Source organism: Hirundo rustica, chromosome 27 (assembly GCF_015227805.2).
Source record: "Hirundo rustica isolate bHirRus1 chromosome 27, bHirRus1.pri.v3, whole genome shotgun sequence".
In the NCBI taxonomy this organism is placed as follows: domain Eukaryota; kingdom Metazoa; phylum Chordata; class Aves; order Passeriformes; family Hirundinidae; genus Hirundo; species Hirundo rustica.
The window spans coordinates 4,797,179-4,819,322 of NC_053476.1; the positions used below are offsets into that span (position 1 = coordinate 4,797,179).

Below are 22,144 nucleotides of genomic sequence, written 5' to 3' on the forward strand. Positions count from 1 at the left end.
CCAGGGGCGGCTCCGGGCAGGAATCTCCTCGCCGGGGAGCCAAAGGGGCAAACCCGGGTCAGGGCCGTTCCCTGGCCGGGGATGCTGCAGGTGCCGGGAGCGGCTGGAGCGCTGGGATGGGGCTGGATGGGATTTCCCGGCTCCCTCCCGGGCTTCCCGCACCGCCCCGGGCAAATCCATTCTCCCTTCTTGTACTTCGTCCTGGTTGCCCTGGGATCGTCTCTCCCTTTGCAGCGCCCCGTTCTCATCCCAGAATTCCCGATTCGTGGCGGAGAATCCAACTCCGAGCCCTCGGGGGCTGAGCCGCGGCTTCCCTGGCTGCGGGGGATGAGAACCATCCCGGGATTTGGGATGGACAATCCCGGGGCTTGGGATGGACAATCCCGGGGTTTGGGATGCTCGGATGGGGATGAACCATCCCGGGATTTGGGATGGACAATCCCGGGGTTTGGGATGCTTGGAGAGGGATGAACCATCCCGGGATTTGGGGTGAACCATCCCGGGATTTGGGATGCTCGGATGGGGATGAACCATCCCGGGATTTGGGATGCTCGGATGGGGATGAACCATCCCGGGATTTGGGATGAACCATCCCGGGATTTGGGGTGCTCGGAGGGGCCCTGGGCTCGTTCCAAGCCCCGCTCTCCCGAGCCTGCTCCTGCCTGCAGACGGGAACGGGCACAGGGAGCGGAGCCAGCCCCGGATTCCTTGGAATGCTGCCGCGGGATCCTGGGTGGCGGAGCCCCCACCGCTCCCAAACCCCGGCTTTGCACAGCCTGACACTTCCATGGTGCGGAGCCCGAGACGTTCCCGCTGTCCCAACCTTTCCCGAGGGATTTCGTGATTCCGGGGAGAGTTGGGAGCGTTCCCTGCTCCCGACCGGGCGGATCCCGGATCCCTGTTGATCCCTGCAAATCCCGGATCCGTGCACCTCCAGCATCAAATCCCTTTTTTATTTGTGACAACCAGCTGGGAATTTGAGCCCAGCGGGACAGAACGGGGTGCACGGAACCCCCTGATCCCCCAAACTCCCTGGATTTCCTGGCCTGGGCAAGCCTGGAGAGCACTGGGAGCACTGGGAGCACTGGGATTGGAGCACTGGGAGCACTGGGATCACTGGGAGCACTGGGAGCACTGGGATCGCTGGGATCACTGGGATCACTGGGATCACTGGGAGCACTGGGATCACTGGGAGCACTGGGAGCACTGGGATCGCTGGGAGCACTGGGAGCACTGGGAGCACTGGGAGCACTGGGAGCACTGCCAGCCCTGCCCAGCAGCTCCTGCTCCTCCCGGCCCTTTGGAAACCGGGATTTGCCGCTTCCCGAGCCCGGCACCTTCCCCGGCTCATCCTGCGGGGGCCGCGGGCCCGGAACAGGGGGAGGGAGGGAAACCCAAAAATATCCCGTAATTACAGACGGGAGGGACGGGGCCGGAGCCCGGCGGGGCAGCGGCAGCTCCAGGATCTGCTCCTGAGGAATGGGCAGGGAGCGACGTTCCGGGAAAGATCCTCCATGCCCTGAGCCCCAAAATCCCTGGAGGGGATTCCCTGGAGCCCCAAAATCCCTGGCGTGGCTGCGGGGAATTCCGGGGGATGTCAGGAAAAGGAGGGAGCCCTGAGAGAGCCCTGGGCAGCCAAACCCCTTTGGGATGTGCTGGGATGTGCTGGGATGTGCTGGGATGTGCTGGGATGTGCTGGGATCTGCTGGGATCTGCTGGGATGTCCTGGGATCTGCTGGGATCTGCTGGGATCTGCTGGGATGTGCTTTTCTGGTGGAAAAAGCTCATCCTGAGGCCCCTTTTCCTGCAAATTCCCATTCCTTTCTTCTCCCACTGGCATGGAGCCCAGGAGCCACAACAGCAATTCCCGTTATCAGTTTGGGATGAGGATCCATCCATGCATCCATCCATGCATCCATCCATTCATCCCTCCATCCACGGATCCATCCCCGATCCTCCCTCCATCCCTGCCCCTCCTCAGTGACTCACAGGGAGCAGCAGCTCCCGGTGAATCACCAGGAAAACTTCCTGATCCATCCGGATCCGCGGGCGCAGCTCCCCGGGAGGATCCCGGGCGCTGCTGTGCCCAAACTGGGATCAGCCCGTGCTGAGCAGCCGGGCCCGGTGATCCCGGCACCGTGGAAGGGTTTTTGGGATCGCCTGTCCCGGTTTCTTTTGGGAATCTCCTCCTTGGCAGAGCAGGAGACACAAAAAAAGGGGAAAAAGGGAAAAAAAGAGTCCCTGAGTTTGGCTAAAGCGCAGCCGCGGGTGCGTTCTCCATCCCCATCCCAGCCCCGGGGAGGAATTCCCTGGAAGCTGGAGCAGGGCGGGATGGCCGGGGCTCGCTCCGGGAAGGGGAGTGAGGAGGGCACAGCCCATGGAATGTTCTGGGCTGGCCGGGAAGCGCAGGGACCACCCGGGACAGGGGAGGGGGCTTTGAGCTCCTTCCAGCCCAATCCAGGCTGAGAATTCCCTGAGGATCCCCTGAGGATCCCCTGATCCTCCACCGACACCCTGCGGAGCTGGGAACGGTTCAAACACCCCCGAGCAGCTCGGGGTTTGCCCCGCTCCCCATCTCCCGATTATCGCTCTCCTTCTGCCCAGAAATCAGGGATAAGCCCACCCCGAGCTGCCGGGAGCTCCCTGCCTTTCCCGCGGGAAGCAGCACCCTCTGCTGCCCTTCCCGGCCATCCAGCTCCCGCTGGAAAACATCGCGGACGTTTCCCCGGGGAGTCTGGCTCGTGAGGAATCCTCTGGAATGGCCCCGATCCCCGTTTTGCTGGGATCCTGCCCCTCCCGGAGCTGGGGATCCAGAGGAGGGAGAAGCCTCCTGCCCCCAGTTCCCCGCTCAGGTCGGGAAAAGGAAGTTCCAGGTGCAAGAACCGGGAAGAGCAGGCGGTGATGAGGGGCTGGAATGGGTTTTCCAGAGAAAATGTGGATGCTCCATCCCTGGAAGCGCCCAAGGAGGGGGCTTGGGGCAGCCCGGGGTGGTGGGAGGCGTCCTGGGGCTGGGAATGGCTGGGATTCGAGATCCTTCCATCCCAAACCATTCCCTGATCCCAAATTCAGGGATATTCCAGCTCCCTGGACACTGCAGGATGGTGCCAGCTCCATTCCCTGATCCCAAATTCAGGGATATTCCAGCTCCCTGGACACTGCAAGACAGTGCCAGCTCCATTCCCTGATCCCAAATTCAGGGATATTCCAGCTCCCTGGAAGCTGCAGGAGAGTGCCAGCTCCATTCCCTGATCCCAAACCAGGGATATTCCAGCTCCCTGGAAGCTGCAGGATGGTGCCAGCTCCATTCCCTGATCCCTGATCCCAAATTCAGGGATATTCCAGCTCCCTGGAAGCTGCCCAGCTCCATTCCCTGATCCCAAATTCAGGGATATTCCAGCTCCCTGGAAGCTGCCCAGCTCCATTCCCTGATCCCAAATTCAGGGATATTCCAGCTCCCTGGAAGCTGCAGGATGGTGCCAGCTCCATTCCCTGATCCCAAATTCAGGGATATTCCAGCTCCCTGGAAGCTGCAGGACGGTGCCAGGTCCCGTTTGGCAGCTCCCGGGGGCCGAGCTCTCCGGCAGGAAGGCCGCAGGAGCCGCTGGGATCCGTGGTTTCCTGGGGATGTTTTCTTTTCCCTCTCCTGGCTCCCGCTCTTTTGGGTTTTTTTCGTTTTTTTTCCCTGCACCTCTGGTGGTTTCGGGGCCGCGTGGGCCGGGCTGGGGAGGGCAGGAAAGGCCGGGATAATTACAGGGAACGATCCCAGAAATAGAGCTGCTCTTCCCTGGCCCGGGAGCCGCTCGGAGTTCCAGCTCTTTCCGCGGGATTGGCACAGCAAAGGGGGAGCTGGGGGCACAGGGATCGTCCCCACGGATTGGGGAGTGCAGCAGGAACAGCTGAGGTCACTGCACGGATTTGGCTCCCGTCTCTTCCCCCCGTTCCTTCTGGGAAAGCGTCCCAGCAAAAGGGAGAAGCCAGCAGGAATTCCAGTGGGAGAAGGATCGGGGACTGCGGGGCAGCTCCTGGAAATTCAGGGAGATCTCGGGGAATTTTCCTCCAGCAGCTTCCCCTCAGCGTGGGGAAAAACTCCTCTTGTCCCCAAGAACGGCCTCAGGCTGTGCCAGGGGAGGTTTAGGATGGAAAAATTCCTTCATGGAAAAGGGGAAAACTCCATGTGGAGAGAACTCCTCTTGTCCCCAAGAACAGCCTGTGCCAGGGGAGGTTTAGGATGGATATCAGGGAAAATTCCTTCCTGGGAACGTGCAGCCGGGGATGAGCGGGGTCAGCGGTGCCCACGAGGTGCGCAGCCGGAGCGCTGGGGTTTCCAGGAGAAAGGCAGGAACAGCGGGAGGGAACGGCTCCGGGCAGGGTGGGGCAGCGGGAATGGCTCCCACCTTCCCAGGAGCGCTTCCGTCCCACACCCTGCTCTGTGAGGAATCACTGGGATCAGGGAATCAGCGCTGGGATCAGGGAATCAGCGCTGGGATCACTGGAATGAATGCTGGGATCAGGGAATCTGTGCTGGGATCAGGGAATCAGCGCTGGGATCAGGGAATCAGCACTGGGATCAGGGAATCTGTGCTGGGATCAGGGAATCTGTGCTGGGATCAGGGAATCAGCGCTGGAATCACTGGAATCAATGCTGGGATCATTGAAATCAGTGCTGGGATCAGGGAATCAGCACTGGAATCAATGCTGGGATCATTGAAATCAGTGCTGGGATCAGGGAATCAGCCCTGGGATCAGGGAATCAGCACTGGAATCACTGGAATCAATGCTGGGATCATTGAAATCAGTGCTGGGATCAGGGAATCCAGCCCTGGGATCATTGAAATCAGCCCTGGGATCAGGGAATCAGCCCCGGGATCAGGGGATCCAGCCCTGGGATCAGGGAATCAGCCCCAGGATCAGGGGATCAATGCTGGGATCAGGGAATCAGCGCTGGGATCAGGGAATCAGCACTGGGATCAGGGGATCCAGCCCCGAGATCAGAGAATCTGTGCTGGGATCAGGGAATCTGTGCTGGGATCAGGGGATCCAGCCCTGGGATCAGGGAATCAGCCCTGGGATCAGGGGATCAGCGCTGGGATCAGGGGATCCAGCCCCGAGATCAGGGAATCACTGCTGGGATCAGGGAATCAGCACTGGGATCAGGGGATCCAGCCCCGAGATCAGAGAATCTGTGCTGGGATCAGGGAATCTGTGCTGGGATCAGGGAATCCAGCCCTGGGATCAGGGGATCAGCGCCGGGATCAGGGGATCCAGCCCCGGGATCAGGGGATCCAGCCCCTTCCCAGGGCTGTCCCCTGTGCCAGTGACACTGGAGCCACACAGGCACAGTGGTTTTACTGGAGGCCATTCCAGGATATTTCTGCTGATGGCAGAGACAAAGGAATCAAAGTGTTTTGGTTTTTTTGTTTGTTTGTTTGTTTTTCCCAGGGAATCCATCCCTCCCTGGAGCACAGCAGCTCCTGGAATTGGTGCTGGGGGATCCTGGGGCTCGTTGGAAAAGGCCAGAGTTTGGATTCCTTCAGCCTGGAGAGGGGGAGGAAAATAAAACAAACAAACAAAAAAAACTCCAATAAAAAGGGACCTGCAATTCCAGTAAAGCTGCTCTGGGGAAAAAAAACCAAAATAAACCGAAAATCCCAAACCATCTCCAGGGGAATACACTCAGCAGGTTGTTTATGTACAGGAACTCAGCAATTCCACGAGATACACACCAGGAAAGAACGGGGGCTCTAATCCAGAGGTGCTTCCAGCTGTGGGGGCTCCGGGAGCGGGAGGCAGGAACACCCAGAGGCTCCCTGGGCTGCGGGAGCTGCAATTCCAGCTGAAGCACAGGAAACCCAGCGAGGATCTGCTGGATCCTCGGGACAGCTGCTGGAACTGGGGGGAGACGATCCCACTACAGCTACTTCAGACAGGGGGAACGGGAGCGGTTCCGAGCCGGGGCTGCCCCAGAGAAGCGTTTCCAGACGTTGTCCCAGAGCCAGGGGGGCTGCAGGAGGGACAGGGCCACGGAGCAGGGGACAGGGGACAGGGGACAGGGGACAGCAAGCGCAGCTCCTCAGCTCCCCGACACTTCCAGTCCTGGCGGCCTCACTGAGGCCGAAACATCCGAGTTCCTCAGAACTGTGGGGACAAAGGGCCGGGGACGGGGGGTGACCCGCCCTGGGGACACTGCAGCAGGCAATCACAGGCTGCTCCTGCGCTGGGGACGCCGCTGGGGACCCTTAGGTGCCCTTGGGAGGGGTCCACTTGAGGCAGCTGGGGTCCATGGTCTTGTTGCTGTTGGATCTCTTGGCCTCCTTGGCGATCCACTCGTCGATCAGGTCCTGGGGAGAGCAGGGCAAGGAGGGGTTTAGGGGTGATGGTGGAGGGGCAGCAGCACGGAGGGGAGCGCGGTTCGGCCGTTAGTGCCTCGAAGGAACGGGAAAACAAGGGGAGAGCAGCGGGAAAACAAGGGGAGAGCAGTGGGAAAACAAGGGGAAAACAAGGGGAGAGCAGTGGGAAAACAAGGGGAGAGCAGCGGGAAAACAAGGGGAGAGCAGTGGGAAAACAAGGGGAAAACAAGGGGAAAAAAGGGGAGAGCAGTGGGAAAACAAGGGGAGAGCAGCGGGAAAACAAGGGGAGAGCAGCGGGAAAACAAGGGGAAAACAAGGGGAAAACAAAGGGAAAACAAGGGGAAAACAAGGGGAAAACAAGGGGAGAGCAGCGGGAAAACAAGGGGAGAGCAGCGGGAAAACAAGGGGAGAGCAGCGGGAAAACAAGGGGAGAGCAGTGGGAAAACAAGGGGAAAACAAAGGGAAAACAAAGGGAAAACAAGGGGAAAGCAATGGGAAAGGAGTGGGAAAGGAATGGGAAAACAAGGGGGAAGCAGTGGGAAAGGAAGGGGAAAGCAGCAGGAAAATACAGCCGGAAAACGCAACGGGAAAACACAACGGGAAAACAACAGCAAAGGAAAACCAAAACAACAGCAAAATAATAGCAAAATTACAGCCAAGGAACACCAAAGTTACACCAAAGCAACAGCAAAATTACGGCAGAGTGACAGGAAAACAACTCCAAAACAACTCCCAAGGAACTCCCAAGGAACTCCCAAAGGAACTCCTCCATGGAGTTTTCCAGAAGCCCTTCAATAGAGTCCCAGGGAAGGGAAAACGTTTGGCCAGTGCAGGGATTCACCAGGGAGGGAAGGAGCAGGAGCCAGGCAGGATTCCATCAATCCCAGCGGGTCAGGGGGGTTTGGGGCGGATTTTATGGAAAAGCTGCTGATGCCGAGGGTGCTGGGTGTTGGAACAGGGAATGGGCACGGCCCCAGGGGTGCCCAGGGTGGGGTTTGGGGTGGATTTTAGGGAAAAGCTGCTCATGCAGAGGGTGCTGGGTGCCGGAACAGGGAATGGGCACGGCCCCAGGGGTGCCCAGGGTGGGATTTGGGGTGGATTTTAGGGAAAAGCTGCTCATGCAGAGGGTGCTGGGCGCTGGAACAGGGAATGGGCACGGCCCCAGGGGTGCCCAGGGTGGGATTTGGGGTGTCCTGCAGGGTCAGGGGAGCTCGTCCCTGCCCTGCTGAAGAACGAGGAGCTCCAGCTCCCTGGAGATGAGGAGGAGCAGGATGGGGAAGCCAAGGAGCCCCTGGATGCAGCAAGGGAAAGGAGGAGGGGAGAGGAGATTGCTCTCAGAATGCCCAGGCTCACCTGCCTCTTGAGCACCAGGTGTTTGCCCTTCCAGTACTTGAGCATCTGCAGGGCCTGCAGCGTGCTGACGATGTCCACGGGGTTCACGGCGGTCTCCTGGCTGATCTCTGCAAGCAGAGCCCGGCTCAGAGCCCCAAAAACTGCCCCAAAACAGCTCCAAAACAGCCCCAAAACCTCCCTGGGGTCTCCTGGCTGATCTCTGCAAGCAGAGCCTGGCTCAGAGCCCCAAAACCTGCCCCAAAACTGCCCCAAAACCACCCCAAAACAACCCCCTGGGATCTCCTGGCTGATCTCTGCAAGCAGAGCCCGGCTCAGAGCCCGCAAAACAGCCCCAAAACAGCCCCAAAACTGCCCCAAAACAGCCCCAAAAACGCCCCAAAACCACCCCAAAACCTCCCTGGGATCTCCTGGCTGATCTCTGCAAGCAGAGCCCGGCTCAGAGCCCCAAAACCAGCCCCAAAACAGCCCCAAAACCACCCCAAAACAGCCCCAAAGCCCCGGGGCCCCAGCAGTGGTCTGCTGCAATCCCCTCACAGCTGTGGGACTGAGCGGGCACAGCCAGGGCTGCAGGGGTTTGGGATCTGTGGCAAATCCTCTGGAAGTTGCGATCCTGCTTTTCCAGGGTGCCTCCATGTCCCACCAGGTGCCACCAACAGAGAAACGCCACCAAAAGGAGGCCAAATATTCTCAAGCTGGCCGCTGGAGCTGGGTTTTTTGTTAAAATTAACGTTCTAACACGCAGCTGGACGAAGCTTTCCGCAGGATCTTTTAAAAATCTCGTCCTTTTTCCCCCAGAGCAGCCAGTTCACCCTTCCAGAGCGCTGCCAACGGCCCACCCGTGCCACTCCCAGCCGCCGGGAGATGAAATCCAGAGCTCCACGAGCTCTGGGTGGGCGCAGCCAGGCCCGAGAGGCGCGGGGGGCGCGTCCCAAAACCTGCCCCTGACCTTTGATGGAGATCTCCTTGCCCTGGAAGTTGTGCAGGTACCGCAGCAGAACCTCCTTCCAGTAGCTCCTGTAGCTGATCAGGCCCAGGTCGGACAGGGGACGCTCCGGGGAGCCAACTTTTTCTTCTACTTTAGACAGCAAATAGCCTAAAAAAATATTTTAAAATATTAAAATCAAATATTTTAATTATTAATATTAATATATTTATTTATAAATTAATATATATAATAATATATAAAAATTATTATATATTTATTAATATGTAATATATACTATATAATTTAAATATTAAAATATTTAAAAATAATAAAAAAAACCTGTTTAAACTACTCAGAAACTAAGGGCGCTCGAGCAGCAGCAGCCGGGAGGGGATTCCTGTTACCCTGGTTTCTCTGAGTTTTTTTAAGGCCTTTTTGAATTTCATAAATGGAGTCAGATCTTTTCGTTATTGTACAATATTAAGAGCAGTTTTCTACCTTTTTCCCACAGATGTAACATAAACAAACCCTTTCTTTTCCATTCTCTGTCCTTTGTTTGCATATTTCCAACCTGAAAACAATTGTAACTGACAATTGGTCTGGCCACTGAGGCTGAGGGGTGGAAACCCCAAAAAGCCAATCTTCGGCTGGACCCAGAAATGTATAAAAAGTAAGAAATAAACAAAGGGGTTTCTCCTTCTCTCTGCTGTCTCGGCCGTGAGCTGGGGTCAGAAGGACCTCTGTGAAAAGCTCCCGTCCGCGTGTGACGGCTCTGTGTCGGTGACAGACCCCGGCAGCCGGAGCGATTCCTGCCCACACTTACTGAAGTCAATGAGCATCTTGCCATAGCCCTGCCTCATGTACTGGGGCATGGTCAGGATGCAGGACACGTTGTAGTTGAGGAAGGAATTCTTCTCCTGGAAAGAAGAGCAGGGGCAGAACTCAGGATTTTTTATGAATTGAACTGTTTTATTAAAAAAAAAAAAAAAATCACGGGGAATGTCCTGAGGTGACTTTATCTGATATTTGTACCCCCAGTATTTATTTTAATTTTATTTTAATACAAAAATTTTTGTATTTTTATGTGTTTTTCTCCGTGTTCTTTCCCAATTTCTTTCTCCCTAATAAAGACACCACTCTGCTTCCCGGCAATACCAACTCCTTGGAGCTGGTTTGGTTTTTTAATGTATTTTTTAATATTTTTATGTGTTTTTCTCCGTGTTCTTTCCCAATTGCTTTCTCCCTAACAAAGACACCGCTCTGCTTCCTGGCAATAACACTTCCTTTACCTGGTTTGGTTTTTTGATGTATTTTTTTGTATTTTAATATCTTTTTTTCCACATTGCTTCCCCGCTACCAAAGACACCACTCTGCTCCCTGGCAGTAACACTTCCTCGGAGCTGGTTTTTGGTTTTTAATGTATTTTTTTTGCATTTTAATGTATTTTTTCCCAATTTCCTTCCCCCTAAGGAAGACACCACTCTGCTCCCTGGCAGTAAAACTTCCTCGGAGCTGGTTTTTGTTTTTTTAATGTTTTTTTTTTGTACTTTGATGTATTTTTTTCCCAATTTCTTTCTCTCCACCAAAGACACCGCTCTGCTTCCCGGCAATAACAACTCCTTGGAGCTGGTTTGGTTTTTAATGTATTTTTTTTGTATTTTAATGTATTTTTTTCCACATTGCTTCCCCCCTACCAAGGACACCGCTCTGCTCCCTGGCAGTAACACTTCCTCGGAGCTGGTTTTTGGTTTTTAATATATTTTTTTTGTATTTTGATGTATTTTTTTCCCAATTTCCTTCCCCCCTAATGAAGACACCACTCTGCTCCCCAGCAAAAACACTTCCTCGGAGCTGGTTTTTGGTTTTTAATGTATTTTTTTTGTATTTTGATGTATTTTTTTCCCAATTTCCTTCCCCCCTAACGAAGACACCGCTCTGCTCCCTGGCAGTAACACCTCCTCGGAGCTGGTTTTTGGGTTTTAATGTATTTTTTTTGTACTTTGATGTATTTTTTCCCAATTTCTTTCTCTCTACCAAAGACACCGCTCTGCTCCCTGGCAGTAACTCCTCCTCGGAGCTGGTTTTTGGTTTTTTAATGCATTTTTTTTGTACTTAGATGTATTTTTTCCCAATTTCTTTCTCTCCACCAAAGACACCGCTCTGCTCCCTGGCAGTAACTCCTCCTCGGAGCTGGTCTGGGATTGTTTTTTGCCGGGAACGAGGAAGGATGGAGCAGCAGCAACGCCTCAGCAAACAGAACACCGCCGCAGCTCAGCCCTGGAGCCCGATCTGCTCCCAAACCCAGCGAATCCTGCGCCTGCAGGAGGGACCGGGGCCCCAGACCCCGTTCTGGGGTGAGGAGCGCGTCGAAGGTTTCCCTCTGACCTTGGAGAAATACCCGATCAGGTGGCAGCCGGTGTTGTCAGCCTCCGTCATGACGTAGAAGAGGAAAGGCTCCACGTCGTAATAAAGGGTTTTGTGGTCCAGGAAAAGCTTTGCCAGCAGACAAAGGTTCTGACAGTAGATCTGGGCACAAAAAATAAAGATAAAGAGATGCAGGTGTTGGTTCCTGCTGTGGGACAGCCCAAATGTGGGCAAAACCGCCAAAAACAAACAAAAAAATCAAATAAATCCAGAATCATCGGAGGAATGAAGGGGAAAGAGCAGCTGGGCCAGGAGAGAATGCCGGGGGTGACGGGGGTGGGTGAGGCTGGGCGCTGCCCCCAGCTCCCGAGGCACAGAGGCAGCCGCCGGAGCACCCAGAGGCTGGATGTGAACATTCCCAAACCGCGGGACGGGAGAGACGCTCCTCCAGCTCTACCCCAGCACAGCGCGAGGCAGCTACAAGATGGCAACAGCTCACCTCTTGCTGGCAGAGTTTTCTTGGTTACAAGGCTTTTTGGAAGCTTTCTAAGCGACAGTAAATTGATAAGAGCTTACAAAAACCAATCATTAAAATGACATTAACGCCTTGCATCTAACAACAGGGGCTCGTTTCATATTTCTTATTACTCAGGAACTTTTTACACCCTTCCATAAACCTCATCATTAAACTTTTCTATCTTCTTGCTTCGCACGTTTTTCTAATTGCTAAGGCCTAACCCTACACAGCACAAAAGCAGCCTCGATGTTTTATTCCTCATTCTTGTTTCTTTGTAACTTTAGCCTCCATCACTTTGTACCTTTTTAACTTTAGGCCTACATCATTCTTGTATATTTTTAACTTTAGCCTCCATCATTTTTGTCTCTTTTTTAACTTTAGGCCTACATCAGTCTTGTATCTTTATAACTTTAGCCTCCATCATTCTTGCACCTTTTCAACTTCAGGCCTCCATCATTTTTGCCTCTTTTATAACTTTAGGCCCACATGACTCTTGTATTTTTTTAACTTTAGCCTCCATCATTCTCGTCTCTTTTTATCTCTAGACCTACATCAGTCTTGTATCTTTTTAAGTTTAGGCCTCCATCATTTTTGCCTCTTTTTAACTTTAGGCGTCCATCACTTTTGTGTCTTTTCAACTTTATGCCTCCATCATTCTTGTGTATATTTAACTTTAGGCCTCCATCATTCTTGTGTATTTTTAACTTTAGGCCTGTATCATTCTTATCTCTTTTTAACTTTAGGCCTCCATCACTCTTGTACCTTTTCAACTTTAGGCCTCCATCGTTTTTGCCTCTTTTATAACTTTAGGCCCACATCACTCTTGTACCTTTTATAACTTTAGGCCTCCATCACTCTTGTATATTTATAACTTTAGGCCTACATCATTTTTGCCTCTTTTATAACTTTAGGCCCACATCACTCTTGTATCTTTTATAATTTCAGGCCTACATCAGTCTTGTACCTTTTATAACTTTAGGCCTCCATCGCTCTTGTCTCTTTTATAACTTTAGGCCCACATCACTCGTACCTTTTATAACTTTAGGCCTCCATCACTCTTGTCTCTTTTATAACTTTAGGCCCACATCACTCTTGTCTCTTTTCAACCTTAGGCCTCCATCATTCCTGTACTTTTTTATCTTTATGCCTCCATCGCTCTTGTACTTTTTTATCTTTATGCCTCCATCACTCTTGTCTCTTTTCCACCCCTGCCAGGGAAGCCTCCAGCTCTCCCCACTCCGCAGGCCAAGGGGAGGCAGCAGAATCCCTGCCGGGGCTCCAGGGCCCTGGCTCCCTGCGGGTGCCCGGCCCGGCCCTCACCTTGTTCTTCTTGCCGTCCACCTCGAAGACGGAGATGGAGCCCTTGCGGTAGATCTCATCGCCCGGGGGGTGCTTCCACACGCACTTGGCCTGGGACAGGGACACAGGGACAGAGCTGTCACCCTGCCCCGGGACAGGGACAGAGCTGTCACCCTGCCCTGGGACAGGGACACAGGGACAGAGCTGTCACCCTGCCCTGGGACAGGGACAGAGCTGTCACCCTGCCCTGGGACAGGGACAGAGCTGTCACCCTGCCCTGGGACAGGGACACAGGGACAGAGCTGTCACCCTGCCCTGGGACAGGGACACAGGGACAGAGCTGTCACCCTGCCCTGGGACAGGGACAGAGCTGTCACCCTGCCCTGGGACAGGGACACACAGAGGGGCTGTCATGCTGTCACCCTGCCCTGGGACAGGGACACGCCATTGGACATTTCCATGGGGGAGCGAGCCAGGCCGGGCACACAGGGTCACAGCAGCATTCCCAGGGAGAATGAGCCTTTCCTGGTCCCTCAGCACCATTTGCAGCAGGGCTGAGCCCTCAGCACCATTCCCAGCAGGAATGAGCCCTCTCCAGCCCCTCAGCACCATTCCCAGCAGGGTCTGAGCCCTCCCCAGCCCCTCAGCTCCGTTCCCAGCGGGACTGAGCCCTCCCCAGCCCCTCAGCTCCGTTCCCAGCAGGGTCTGAGCCCTCCCCAGCCCCTCAGCTCCGTTCCCAGCAGGGTCTGAGCCCTCCCCAGCCCCTCAGCTCTGTTCCCAGCAGGGTCTGAGCCCTCCCCAGCCCCTCAGCTCCGTTCCCAGCAGGGTCTGAGCCCTCCCCAGCCCCTCAGCTCCATTCCCAGCAGGGTCTGAGCCCTCCCCAGCCCCTCAGCTCCGTTCCCAGCAGGGTCTGAGCCCTCCCCAGCCCCTCAGCTCCGTTCCCAGCAGGGTCTGAGCCCTCCCCAGCCCCTCAGCTCCGTTCCCAGCAGGAATGAGCCCTCCCCAGCCCCTCAGCACCATTCCCAGCGGGACTGAGCCCTCCCCAGCGCTCACCATGTGCCGGCGCAGGATGGTCTGGCTCTTCATGTACTTGAGGCAGAACTCGCACATGTAGAGGCGCCCGAGGCGCGCGTACTCCTCGGGGTAGGGCGAGTGGTACCAGGTGTCCAGCTCGTAGCGCCCGAACGCGATGGTCTTGATCATGTTGCTGCCCTCGGTGATCTGCCCCTGCAGCCTCAGCTTCTCCTGCCCGGGGGGAAGCGCAGGCTCAGCCAAAATACTGAACTCAAAGCAATGGACTGGAACAGCTGAGGCCAAACCGCCTCTGGTTCTTATCAGAGCCCTCTGGAATTCGCCAGAGTTGCTAAGACAGAAATTGTTCTAAAAGAGGAAAGAAGCTGAGAAGCAGAATGCCAAGGGTGCACGAAGCAGATAAAGGAAAGCTGTGGAGCACTGGGCTGTAACCAACCCTGTTTTCTGAAGGTGTGTGCTGAACACGTGGACAAGACAAGAGCAATGTGAACAGTGCTTTTAGAATGTATAAACAATGGCTTAATGTAAACAATAAACAGCTTCTGCTTAATCATACTGGCTAGCTGTCCAGCAGTCCTGAGCCCCCGCAGCTGCAGGAGGATTGGGATTTGTTTTCCTGCAGGAAATCTGTTTCAAATCTTCTGAATTCGTTAATTTCGTTAAATCCCTATGGCTCGCTGCCTGTTCCTCTCCTGATCCACGGGGACAGGAGCGCTGTGAGGAGCAGCTGGGGGAGCTGGGGCTGTTTATCCTGGACAGAAGGATCAGATCTCACGGCTCTCCGTGACCCCTGACAGGAGGGCGCAGCCAGGGTGGGCTCAGGCTCTGCTGGACACGAGGACACGGCCCCAGGCTGCGCCAGGGCAGGCTCAGGCTGCTCCTGAGGAGGAATTTCTCCCCGGAAAAAGGGGCTGGGAATTGGAAGGGGCTGCCCAGGGAAGTGTCACCGCCCCTGGAGGTGTTTGGGAAAGCCTGGATGTGGCGCTTGGTGACAAGGTGGTGTCAGGTCACGGTGGCACTCGATGATCTCAGAGGGCTCTTCCAGCCCAAGGCTCTGCCCCAGGCGCCCCAAGTGTCCCAGGACAGCATCAAAGGATCCTTTGATCCCTCTCTGAGATGGGATGTGGCTTTGGGAAGCTCCTCAGCAGCTCCAGCAACACCAGGCTGTGAACTCAGCCAGGAAGCCGAAGCTGCCGCTGTCCCCCGGGAGCAGCCCTGGAACGCCAGCGCGCGTTCCTGAGCGCGGGGCTCAGCCCCAGCTGCTCCTCCAGCGCTCAGCCCCGCTCCCTGCGCTGCCCCCCCGGCCCCACCGCCCCCGGGGCCCGGCCGGCGCTGCCCCAGGGCCGGATCTCACCAGGTCCTCGGAGGCGCGCGCCTGAGCCCTCCGGAACAGCTCCAGGTCGTACTCGCTGGTCAGGTTCTCCAGGAGAGGCTCCCTGGTGTTGCCGTAGGTTTGTCTGTGCTCCTGGGAAACCAAGGGACAGGGGTCTGGCCGCTGAGCTGCTGGGTGCTGCAGCTTTTCCAGCTGGGAGGGGGCTCGGTCCCAACCGGAATTCTGCTCTGGCGCCATCCCGTAAGGGAATGAAAGGATGAAAATCCCTGCTTTTACCATGTATTTCTCCTTCTGCTCCTTGCTCAGCCCCGAGTTCCTCTTCTTCCTGAGCTCAGCCACCTTCTCTTTGTACCGCAGCTGCCTCTCTGTGGGGGCCTGGAAGAAACCCCAGGGAGGGACCCTCAGAGGCTCCAGCCCCTCCAAACATCCCCCCCACTGCCCACCCCAAAGAATTCCCGTCCTGGCTGCCGGTCCACGGGGTTTGAACCAGATCCTCTGCTAATCGCAGGGCACCGCAGGTGCAGCACAGGAATGCAAACCAGGAAATTTCCCTTCCCACCACGGGCCAGGGTGAGCTCCTCCTGGAACGCTCCGTGCTGGGGAACAGCTCCCAGCTGACTCAGGGACCGGGGAACATCATCCTGCAGGAATTCCCTGGTCCTGCACACCCAAACGCGGGGAAAAGGATCACCCCTGCTCCCCCTGCCTGCTCCCACCTCCTCCCTCAAGGGACACAAGGAATTCCTCTGCTGGGCAGGGTCAGCAGCTCCTCAGGGGTGTGGAGCTGGGAGCCGGGAGCCGAGGCTGTGCCCGCTCACCTGGTGCCTGGTGGCGTGCCTGTTGTTGTCATCCTGCCTGTGGGCCAACATCCGCTCCTCAATCTGCTTGTCCCGGCTCTGAGCTCGCACCTGGAGGACAAAACTCCCCTGTCAGCGCTGCAGCCGCCTCCTGTCACCCCCCTGCCCTCCCAGGTGGAGCTCCCCTGCCCCGCAGCCGCGCAGGTGCGAGCTGCTTTCTGCTCACGGACCACCAAGGCTCGGGATTTCGTCCTGGAGATCCCAAAGGAGGAAGGGAAAGTCCCAAATGAGCAGGTAAAAATGCTGAGGTTCACCTTGCACTCGTCTGCTGAGAGGTTGTGGTAGAGAGGGCAGCCCGAGATGGAGAAGTGGCGCTCGTGCTTCCCGGTCAGGTGTCCTGCAAGGGGTCAGAGGGACAACAAAACCGGTGACAGATGATCCCAAAGGGGTGGGAAAAGCCTCCCAGATGGGCAGACCCCTCACAGGAGGAGGAAATTTCCTGGTTTAGAAAGGAAGGAAAATCTTTTATCTCACGCTAAGCCAAAGCAGCCAGTGATGGGAGCGCAGTAATTTGGGACTGGAATCCTGCTTCTGGCAAAAAACCCAACTCCCTGCCCACAAACCTGGCACTTTTCCTCCCACACCTGTGCCCACTCTCCTATCTGCTTCCTCATCCTGTCACCCCCCCCAAACAGAAAACACCTCCAGGAACAACATCCCTGTATTTATCCCTCACATCCCTCCTCCAGACCCGCTTCTCGATATTCCTGAGCCCAGTTCGCTGCCTGTTTTTAGCACCTGACACCCAGCCCAGCGGGAATAAAGCAGGAACCTCTCAGCAGGACTGCCAGGGCCCCGGCAGAGGGCAGCTACCCTGGGAAAGAGGAAAAATCCGGACTAAGAACACCTGGGAAACCTCGTTCAAAGTGTGATAACCAAGAGGCTTATTCACATCCTCCCTCAGCTCAAGCACGCAAAATGCTGCCAGAAAGTTCCTAGCTCTTCGTGTTACCCTTAGGTTGATTTTTGGGGCGTTAATTTTAATTTTCCTAATTGTTCTGCCCTGTTGGACCCTTCCCTCAGACCCCACCTTAACACCCACCTCCACCAGAATGTATAAATACCCCTCTTGATGCTTTTACCCCCATCTGCTCTGCTTATGCTGTGTGTTAAATTCTGAACCTTTAAGACTAGCGAAGACTAACAAACTCTGTTAAATAAATAGGTTTTTTCCCCTTCTCTGAGGAGATTTTCTCCCAGACTGGTTGGAGAAGGGGCTGATTTGGACCCCGTTTGGGGTTTTTTTTTCCCCAAATTTGCCCTAAACCAGGACACCCTGTCCGACCCCATCCTCCTGCTTTTTGCCCCTCGTTACCACCTTGCTCCACTTCCCTCCAGATACACCATGCACTTTATCATTCCTTATTTTTGCAGTATTAAAATTCCCTTTCTGGACAAAACTGCACCAAGGCTGCCTCTCTCTCTCTCTCTCTCTCTCTCTCTCTCTCTCTCGCCACCATCCCGAATCCCGAGGATCCTTGGGAGTGCCAGGGAAGTTTACCCAGGGAGTTGCAGCCGGGCGTGGGACACTTCATGTTGAAGTTGTAGCTCTCGTGGAAGCGGCGGCGCTTGGGCCGGTGGGACAGGTCGCTGCCCGAGTCCTTCAGGGACATGTCCTTGGCGATGCTCTCGTCGTGGGACACGTTGGGGCTGGAGATGTCGATGTCGGACTCGGACGAGGGCGCGTTGCCCGTGGGCGTGCGGGGAGGGGACTCGTCCTGATCCGCCGCGTTCTTGGTGTCTGCGCGAGGAGCAGAGGGGATGGAGCGCGGGGGGAAAGATCCAGCAACGCCTCCGTGCTGCAGGGAGCTGGGGGAAAGCTCCACGAACACCTCCGTGCTGCAGGGAGCTGGGGAAAGCTCCACAAACACCTCTGGGCTGCAGGGAGCTGGGGGAAAGCTCCACAAACACCTCTGGGCTGCAGGGAGCTGGGGAAAAGCTCCACAAACACCTCTGGGCTGCAGGGAGCTAGGGAAAAGCTCCACAAATGTCTCCCAACCCCCTGATGGAACCCTGGGTACTGGGGAAAAGCTCCACGAACACCTCTGTGCTGCAGGGAGCTGGGGAAAGCTCCCCAAATGTCTCCCAAACTCCCGTTGGAACCCTGGGCACTGGGAATTTTGGGCTTCCTGCGCTGACACAGGCACTGACCCCCAAGAAAACGCTGCATTTCACCTGAGGCCGTGGAGAAGGCTTCCAATATATTTCTAAGTATATGTAATATGCAAATTGTAAATAAATAGAAGTATAAATATATGTATAAATATAAATATAAATATAAATATAAATATAAATATAAATATAAATATAAATATAAATATAAATATAAATAATAGCAATGCTGGCCTCAGGCAGTGTTGCATCACCTCAGGGACCCTGCAGAGCCCCTCCTGCCCTCAGAGCAGGTGTTTCCCTACTCCTCCCTGTACCTCTGAGAATCCCCCCTCTATCCAAGGAATCCATGTACAATCCAAGGAATGCCTGTACCTCTGAGAATCCCCCCTCTATCCAAGGAACCCATGTACCTCTGAGAATCCCCCCTCTATCCAAGAAATCCATGTACAATCCAAGGAATCCATGTACCTCTGAGAATCCCCCCGTGCCCGAGGGACCCCCGCCCTGCGGGAGCCGCACGCACCTCTGTCGGAGAACTCCACGGCCTGCTCGGTCTCGGAGCCGGAGGAGCGCGTCTGTCGCAGCGGGTACTTCTTGGGGGTGACGGGAGCCGGCTGCTGCTGGCTGCGCGTCACCCTGCGCGTGGAGTACACCGGCTCGTCCGGCCCGAACGCCGGCGCGCTGCGCACCGGGCTGGAGTCTGCTCGCGGGGAACAGCGCGGGGGACACGGTTACACCGGGGGATGGCACGGGGACAGCGTGGGGGACACGGTTACACCGGGGGATGGCACGGGGACAGTGTGGGGAACACACGGTTACACCGGGGGATGGCACGGGGACAGCGTGGGGGACACACGGTTACACCGGGGGACGGCGCGGGGACAGCGCGGGGACAGCGTGGGGGACACGGTTACACCGGGGGATGGCATGGGGACAGCGTGGGGACAGCGCGGGGGACACGGTTACACTGGGGGATGGCACGGGGACAGCGTGGGGACAGCGTGGGGACACTGGAGAACACACAGTTACACCGGGGGACAGCGTGGGAACAGCACAGGGACAGTGTGGGGACAGTGTAGGACACACAGTTACACCGGGGAACAGCGCAGGGACAGCACAGGGGCCATGGGGACACCACAGAGAAACCACAGGAACTGTGGGGACACTGCAGGGACACCATGGGGACAGCAAGGGACACCACGGTTACACTACGGGGACACCACAGGAACTGTGGGGACACTGCAGGGACACCATGGGGACAGCAGGGGACACCATGGTTACACCATGGGGACATCACAGGAACCATGGGGACATCATGGGGACAGCACAGGAACCGTGGGGACACTGCGGGGACACCATGGGGACACCACAGCACCCACAGGGACTCCCAACACCCTGTGGCTCTGTCCTGCCCGCGTCACCCCGCTCTGGCCTTGCCTGATAAAAAATCTCAGGATGCTCAGAGCAATCTGGAGCAACAGCAGCTTTTTCCAGGTTTAACAACTTAATTAACCCGTAATTACTACCCAGCTCCCACTGGGAGAAGTGAAGATCCCTGGGTTTAGATAAGAACGGTCAGGATTTAGATAAGAACTGTCAGTGTTTAGATAAGAGCCCGTAACCCTGGGGAACAGCAGGATTGCTGCTGGCATGGAGCTGCAGCTGGGATTTTGTGTGTGGGGCTGGAAGAGCCTTTTCCTGGTTTAAGGAAGAGATTTCTTCAGTTTAAGGAAGAGGTTTTCCCTTGTTTAAGGAAGAGATTTCCTCAGTTTAAGGAAGAGGTTTTCCCTTGTTTGAGGAAGACATTTCCTCAGTTTAAGGAAAAGTTTTTCCCTGGTTTAAGAAGGAGTCTTATCCTGATTTAAGGAGAAGTTTTTCCCTGGATTAAGAAGGAGCCCTTCCCAGTTTAAGGAGGCGATCCCTCACCCTGGGAGCTCTGGCTGAGCCTGGCCGAGGAGCGGGTGACGCGGGCGGATCTCCGCGAGGTGCCATCGCTCTCAGAGCTGTCCGTGTGCTCGGGATCCGTGGAGAAATCCGAGTCCTCCGTTCCGTCCGAGCTGCTGCCCGCGTTCCTCTGCAACAGCACACAGCGCCCGCATTGAAACGCTTATACTGTTAGCATGTTTCAGTGTTAATATATTGTACTTCTGCTGTTAAAAATCCGCAAAACAAGCAGGGAGTATTGAATGTTCTCCACGTCCTCCCAGCCACCTCAGCGGGAAGGGTGATCTGTGTGGTTTATCCCAAATCAGGGGCTCTTTATTCCCTTTCTTTTTGTGTCTCCTGCTCTGCCAGCTTTCCAAAAAAGAAACCAGGACGGGTGATCCCAACTGGCCAAAGGGATATTCCCCACCACGCAGTGATGTTCCCAGTACACAAACTGGAGGAATTCTCGGGAATTATCCCAAGAGTGGGGGGAGCAATCTGGATGTCAGAAGGGGGACTGGCATCGGTCAGCAAATTACTACTTTTTCTCCTTTTTCCCTTCCAGCTATCATGGTTACTTAACACCATTCTAGCATTTTACTTCATTTTTAAACGAGCCATACTTCATTGTTAAACGAGCCATACTTCAACGTACGAGCTTTATTTTTGTCTTTTCCACATTCCGGGCTTCTGCCAAATCCCCAGGTGCGGTTAAACGGTAACACCGTGAGGGGACAGCGGGGGTCAGGGGGTGGCGGCAGGTGCCGGTCGGGGCTGGGGGGCGGCTGCGGGACCCCGGTGCGGGCAGGGCCGTGAGGGGGCGGCGATGGCGGCGGCCGTGAGGGGAACGGGGAGGGGCGCGGCCGCCATGAGGGGACGGGGCGGGGGGCGCCTCGCGCCGCCGGCGGGAGCGCGACCCCCGCGCCGCTTTGTTTTGCACCCAGCGGAGCCGCGCCGGCCCCAGCCAATCACAGCGCGCGTGGGCAGGGCCCAGAGGGAGGCACACCAATGGAAGCTCGAGGAGTAAAAACGCGACCGCCACCGCGCGTGATTGACAGCGAACTACGACCAATCAGAGCGAGGCTTGCTCCCACGGCAACGCCAACCGGAGGGGGGGCCGCGGCGGGATGGGGGGAAGGGAGAAACGAGGCTGGCGCGGCGAGGTGACCGTTGGGGGAGAGGATGGACAGCAGCGGCCGCCAATCAGCGGCCAGCCCGGCATTGAGACCGGTCCAATAGACGGCCGGCTCTCCAAGCGCGTGGCCAATCGGAAACGGCGAAGGGCGCGACCCACTGCCGGCGCGGGGGAGGGTAAACGGGAGCCGTTGGGGCGATGAGTGAGAGGCGGAGCGACCAATCAGCGCCCGGCCTGCCCGCGCCCGAGCCAATCAGAGAGGGCAGGGGGCGGGCGCTGGGGGCTCAAGGCCGCTATTTTTTCCCCAGTTTTAGACTCGAGAGAGGCAGCGGAGGGGCTGGGGAAGGGTCCAAAGCAGCGGCCCGAGCTCGCCGATCTCCCCGCCGGCCGTCTCCCCCGTTTCCCGGCCGTGCTCACCTTCCTGCGCTGCATCCTGGGCGGGGGCAGCGAGGTTGCCTGGTCCCCGGCACCCGCGGCCCGCGAAGCGGCGGTGGCCGCCGCGGTGTTGGCGCTGGCGGACTCCGTGGTGACAGCCGTGTCCCCCGCCCTGCGGCACGTCTGCTCCGGCGGCGCCAGCCCCGCTCCCGCCGCCGCCAGCCGCCGTTCCCTGCTCGGTCCCTCACGCTTCCGCCGGGACGCGGCCCACACCCCCCGTCACGTGACCGCACGCCATATTGGAGCCGGGCAGGCGACGCCGGCAGTGAAGCCGCGAGCCGCCATGTTTGGTTCGGGCAGTGGGGCTCGGTGTTGCCGCCATCTTTGATAGGGGCACGAGGCCGCCGTGAGTGCGGGCAGGGCCCAGTTGAGCCGCCGGAGCTCACAGAGCTCCCTCGCGGTGCAAAGCCTTGAGAATTCCAGCCCCGGCAGCTCCTCCGTGCAGCCTGCGGAAAGCAGTGCCCTGGAGGTGGGATGTGACAGCCAGGAAGCATCCCGGGGATTGT

At 56.4% G+C, this 22,144-nt stretch overlaps 1 protein-coding gene across 2 annotated transcripts; it reads right to left on the reverse strand.

The window, feature by feature from the left end:
* Positions 1-5,640: 5,640 nt before the first annotated feature.
* Positions 5,641-21,746, reverse strand: KAT7 (lysine acetyltransferase 7). 2 transcript variants are annotated; one of them, XM_040087237.2, is made up of 15 exons: positions 21,621-21,746; positions 20,069-20,216; positions 18,666-18,842; positions 17,529-17,768; positions 16,282-16,364; positions 15,989-16,078; positions 15,447-15,545; positions 15,192-15,302; positions 13,859-14,050; positions 12,827-12,916; positions 11,011-11,151; positions 9,449-9,542; positions 8,647-8,793; positions 7,701-7,807; positions 5,641-6,338 (listed from the first exon to the last, which is right to left on the reverse strand). In XM_040087237.2, exons 1-15 carry the CDS (start codon positions 21,633-21,635, stop codon positions 6,237-6,239), a joined length of 1,836 nt encoding a protein of 611 aa, XP_039943171.1. In that variant the 5' UTR covers positions 21,636-21,746; the 3' UTR covers positions 5,641-6,236. The 2 variants fall into 2 exon arrangements, with proteins under 2 accessions (XP_039943171.1, XP_058279652.1); XM_058423669.1 differs by lacking the exons at positions 5,641-6,338; positions 7,701-7,807 and adding an exon at positions 7,979-8,118.
* Between the last annotated feature and the right edge of the window lie 398 nt (positions 21,747-22,144).